The sequence below is a fragment of the Austrofundulus limnaeus genome, unplaced genomic scaffold (assembly GCF_001266775.1).
Source record: "Austrofundulus limnaeus strain Quisiro unplaced genomic scaffold, Austrofundulus_limnaeus-1.0 Scaffold15, whole genome shotgun sequence".
NCBI lineage: Eukaryota > Metazoa > Chordata > Actinopteri > Cyprinodontiformes > Rivulidae > Austrofundulus > Austrofundulus limnaeus.
Window position 1 is genome coordinate 3,601,628 of NW_013952417.1, and position 5,286 is coordinate 3,606,913.

Consider the following 5,286-nt stretch of genomic DNA (forward strand, 5'->3'; position numbering starts at 1 on the left):
GATGTATTCCTATCTCTTAAATGATTATATTTAATTATTTTTTAAATAATATTCCTACAATTGTTTTTATTCCCGTGTGTTGTGTTTACATTTTTCTGTTTTTAATCTACCTAAATGTAACTGCAGTTTTTATGCTATTTCAAAAATTCTTTAACGTTCAGCTCATTCCGGACATGCCTGCTGTGACTTTTAGCTTTTTAGACACTTTTTTGTAATTGAAAATGAGTAGAATTTCCTTCAAAATTCTTTGATTCTTTTGTGCTGTTTACAACAGGTTTTACTGCTCATTTCACCTGTTCTGTTTATTTCAGCTCCTCTCCTCTTTGTTCGGCTAATTTCAACATTTGTCTGCAATTTCCATTTGCTAGTTTAAACTTTAGAAAATCCTGCCAATTTTTGCCTTTTTTTTTACCCATTACCATTTTTGTGTTAAATTTTGTAATTTTTTTGCTTTATTTGTCAAACATGCTCTTTTGTTTTTTCCTCTTAATTTGAGTGTTTATCTGCTTTTTCAGCTCTTTTCAGTTTCTTTCTGCTAATTTCAGCTTATGTCTACTTACAACATCCATCTAGTTTAAGTTTTATATGCTCCTTCTAGTTGATTTCTGCTAAGTTCAGCCTTCTTTCTTTCAGGTGCTGTTTAACTCTCTGTTAATTTGAGCTTTTTTTAAATATAATTTCACCTTTTTTGTATCCATCCATCCATCCTTCCATCCATCCATCCATCCATCCATCCATCCATCCATCCATTATATAGTATACCCGCTTTTTCCTTTCAGGGTCACGGGGGTCACTGATGCCCAAATCCTGCAGTCACAGTGAGGGGTGGGGTACACCTTGGACAGGTTGCAAGTCCATCACAGACCTTTTTGCATTAATTTTCAGCTATTTTCTGGTGGATTTAAGAAAAAATTTCTACTGTTTTTTTCCTGCTAACTTCAGCATGTTTTATTTTATTTTATTTTATTTTACATTTTCACCTCCTTTCAATTAATTTCAGCTTTTGTCTACTTGTCTCGATGATCTACTATGCTCCTTTCAGCTGCTTTCTGCTAATTTAAGTTTTATCATTTTGGAATTTTTTTTTCTTGAAGCCAAATTTTTGAAATTATATTTCTGCTAATTTGAGGGACTTTTATTTTCTTGTATTTTGTATTAACTGCAGCTATTTTCTGCTTAATTCAGCAAACATGTTCTTTTAGGCTTTTGCTGCTAATTTTAGTGGGGTTTTTTTCAGTTTCTTTATTCAAATTTCAGCCCTCGTCTGCTTATGCAGCTTCCATCTTAAGCTTTATGTGTTTCTTTTTGCTGCTTCCTGCTGACTTTAATTCTGTTTGGACTCTATTTTACTCTTTTGCTGCTTTGAGCTTCTTTCTTTAAAAAAAAACTTTATATGCTGTTTAAACTTTGTTTAAACTTCACATTCTTGAACTTAAACTACGTTTAAACTTTACAGTATATGCTCCTTTCAGCCTTTTTTCTGCAGCTTTTAAGCTTTTATTAATTATTTTGAGGTACGGTTTAACTGTTTTTCTGTTCATTTGACCGGTTTTTATAGCTAATTTAAATTTTTTGCGTGTTTTTGGCAATTTTTTGCTACTTTACAGCTGATTTCTGCTTTTTAATATATGGTAATGGGTAGAWCATTCTTCTGGGGGAGGTGACACAACAAATGTTTGACTGAGCCTCCTGATGGACYGTGTCTGAGAGGTGTTTAGGACCATGAGGCGTGTGCTGCTGAAGAAGGCAGAGCATCACTGAGGAGAGGAGTGGGGTGGGAGTGGAGCCTCTCTGTCTGCTGCTGCGCTCTGATCCCGGTGATGCTGCTGCTCGCTCAGGTGTTGCACGTCGAGGAGTCCCGGTGCCTGCTCTCGGTYGGATGAAGGCTTGCCTCGGAGTTCGTGGGAAATGAAGATGAAGATGAAAGTGGTAACTGAAGCAGAGCTGGTGGMAGAAATGCATTTATTAGTGTTCCTTTGTGTGGAGAGATGAGTTGTAGACCGGGAGATCTCTGACTTTCATTACACTTTATTTATTTGTAACAATCAGACATTTTTAACCTATGAAGGCTCATCATAATCAAGTTGATTTCACATGGGTTGAAACCTGATGATCAGAGAATGTTGGGTGAATTTAAATGACAAATCTGACGTTTATCCTGCAGAGGAGCAGCTCTCAATGTTGGATTTCTGCTTTCAGGACTGATCTTGTCCTGGAGCTTCATGATCGGACTGAATATTGATTCCTATTTCCCCCCCTCTCCTGTCCAGAGTCAAGGGGTTGGTGGCATCATCCTCGTTACCATGGTTACAGGTTTCATGTTGGTGTACAACAGCAGCTCTGGCAAGAGATCGTCCTCTTCGACGTTTTCAGTGGAGGCTCCTGTTCCAGRCAGGAAAAGACCAGAGGGAACCCTGGTGCCAACTCTGGAGGGCTACACAGGTGTTATGGACTTCAAGGTAATTATAGTTCCTGCATCATACATGACTGATGTCACACCAGATTCTCTGAAACACATACACCTTATTGCATTTGTTCAGGGGTCTGCAGTCTGCTGTCACATGTTGCTCTGCAGCCCCTCTGAAGTGGCTCCCTGTCCTGTAAATTAGGCAAAAATTGACAGTAAAGTTAAAAAAAAGTTAATTTCATTGCAGTTATCATCAAACTGTATGGATTMTCTGCAGCAGAATGGGACTAATAATCCAGGCTGTCTGTGTGACCTCAGCCTTTACTTGAATTAAAACACAGCGGTCCTCATAAATGCACCGACTTCCTGTTTTTTCAGAACCAAACTTAAGTTTTTACTCGAAAGTTAAAAAAATTCAGATGTCTGTTTGTCTCCTCAACTAATACTTGGCTTTCCTGAGTTTCCTACTTGGGTTGTACATTTACCTGATCGACATTGTTGATGTTCTCACACAGAAAAATCACATTTTTTAATCTATGGAAGTTCTCAGCAAGAAACCCATAGTCCCCCCAGATCTAATTACATAGAAAAGTGAAAATTAATTTTCGATGAGTTTTATAAGGAAATTGATGGACCAAAACTTTAAACAGGAAACATTTCCTTACACAACAGATATTTTCAACATGTTACTAAAACCACACATACATGTTTATTTAAAAAAAATTGCAATGTGTGTTTTCTTGAATGGGTGTTCTTAAATGTAATTTCATTGTGCTCCATACAATGACAATAAAGGCATAATCAATCAATCAATCAATCAATCAATCAATCAATGTTTTCTTGGCCAAATAACCAATTTGTAGGACCAGTTTTTTAGTCTGTAACTGTTAACCAGCACAAAACAACAGTAAAAGCCCCCCTAAAACCAAACAATTAAAAAATATTGTAAAACTAAACGACAAACAAATAATTCATCACAAATAAATATAGAATAAAGCAACTAAAAAGGAAATTTCACAGATTTTCCTCATTTGTACCTAGTCATTAGTTGTGTCATCAGTTCTGGTGATAAAACACTGGTGCTGCACAGAGATGGATACTTTGACAATGAAGGAGTTTAAATACCATATTATTTAATCAGTTTGCATTTTAGTTGTTAACTCATGCACTGCTTTAGGTTTCCACAGAGTTTTTCTTTAGATGTGTAAAAGCTGAGTCTTACACATATAGCGTCATTTTTCAGACTCTGGGACCGCCCAGCTTTACAATGAACCCACCCACTTGAGCTGTTAAATAAGTAGTTTTCATTTAATAATCAGTTGTTGTACATTATAGTTTGGAGAATAATCATTACGTTTGACTGTAGGGGTACTAGTGGTATGACAAAATGGCTCAGGGGGTACACAAGTCTGAAAAGTCTGGGACCTTGGACAGTTTCTTCAGTCCTTCACAATGTCTAAAGCAGTGATTCCCAACCAGAGGTATCCCTTGGGGAACACAAGCATATTACAGGATTACGTGGAAAAATTTCCCTTGTGTGTAAAAAATAAAAATAAAAATAGGACTGACATATGTAAGGCCCTATGATTTCCACACTGCGGAAGTTGCTGACAGAATCACAGAATTGACACAAAATGAATCTAATAAAAAACGTGGAATCTCACAGAATTTGCTCATTTAAGTGAGTTTCTGATGTATTTTGGATGCTGTTGTTTTCTGCACCTGCTACTACCTGGTTTATTTATTTAATTACTTATTCATTTTCAATGCAACATTTTTATTTTTGTGTTTAATTCAAGTTGAAAAAGATAAAATGCCTGAGAATTAAATGTTCTAGGTGGTTAAATAAATAATTTTCATTTAATAATCAGTTGTAGTACATTATAGTTTTAGAGAATAATCATTACGTTTGACTTAAGGGGTACCAAGTGGTATGATAAAATGGRTCAGGGAGTACACAGGTCTAAAAGTTTTGAGAACCACTGGTCTAAAGTCCTGAAACAGTCCAGCACTTTCAGGACCTTGGACAGTTCCTTTAGCCATTCACACTGTCTAAAGTCCTGAAACAGTCCAGCACTTTCAGGACCTTGGACAGTTCCAAGTTTGTCTGCATTTTTATTATCAATGAGAATCTTTTCTTTTAGTCATTTCTGACTCCCTTCACCTCTAATCCGGTCAGTTTGAGTCATACAGATTGAGATGATTGCTGAAGGGGAGTTAAAAATATGAGAAAGAAACTTTTCTGTGTTTGAAAGAATTTAGATGAAATGAACGTGTTGTGGATGTGAGCCCAATACTGAATCAAGATTTGTAACAAATTGTAATAAAATATTCAAGTCAATAACTGAACTATCCACATGTAAACAGTTCAAACCTTTTTGTTTCTAATCAAAATAAACCAATAGCGCCTTTTAGAGCTTTCTYTTCTCTTGATGTAAAAGGCTGATATTCCCAGCACGACTAAATTCTCTTTGCTTTATAATTCATAACTGATGTGCTCATCATATAAAATTTAGGAGCAAAAGAACTCCACAAATCTACAGTATAGCTTTCTTCCAGGCTGCAGTAAAGTACACAGCGCTATAATGTTGTTGTTTTGGTTGTGCAGACACTGTTGACTGTTCTCACATCATCTCCCCTCATGAAAAGATTAGTGTGTTACATTTTTGGTGTGTTTTTGCTTTGTGAAATGTTTTTCATTCATAGTTTGTGAGCTTAGTCTTGATGGAACAGCACTTTCTCTGTTTTCTTTCTGGGGTGGGCTTGTGAGATGTGGTCTGTTAGGAGAGATGGATCAGAGCTGACCTGCAAGATCTGTGTGGTGAAGGTGGATCCAAGCCTTCTGTGTCACCTAAGGTCTTCTGCTCTTGTAGGAAATC

At 36.5% G+C, this 5,286-nt stretch overlaps 1 protein-coding gene across 1 annotated transcript in view; it reads left to right on the plus strand.

Moving 5' to 3' along the window:
• Positions 1–1,718: 1,718 nt before the first annotated feature.
• Positions 1,719–5,286, plus strand: part of st6galnac5b (ST6 (alpha-N-acetyl-neuraminyl-2,3-beta-galactosyl-1,3)-N-acetylgalactosaminide alpha-2,6-sialyltransferase 5b) — a 15,079-nt gene continuing 11,511 nt past the window's right edge. Inside the window, exons 1-2 of the mRNA XM_014002923.1 lie at positions 1,719–1,929; positions 2,271–2,459. Coding sequence (XP_013858377.1) covers positions 1,909–1,929; positions 2,271–2,459 — 210 coding nt within the window. The 5' untranslated portion in view covers positions 1,719–1,908. The remainder of the gene's footprint in view (positions 1,930–2,270; positions 2,460–5,286) is intronic.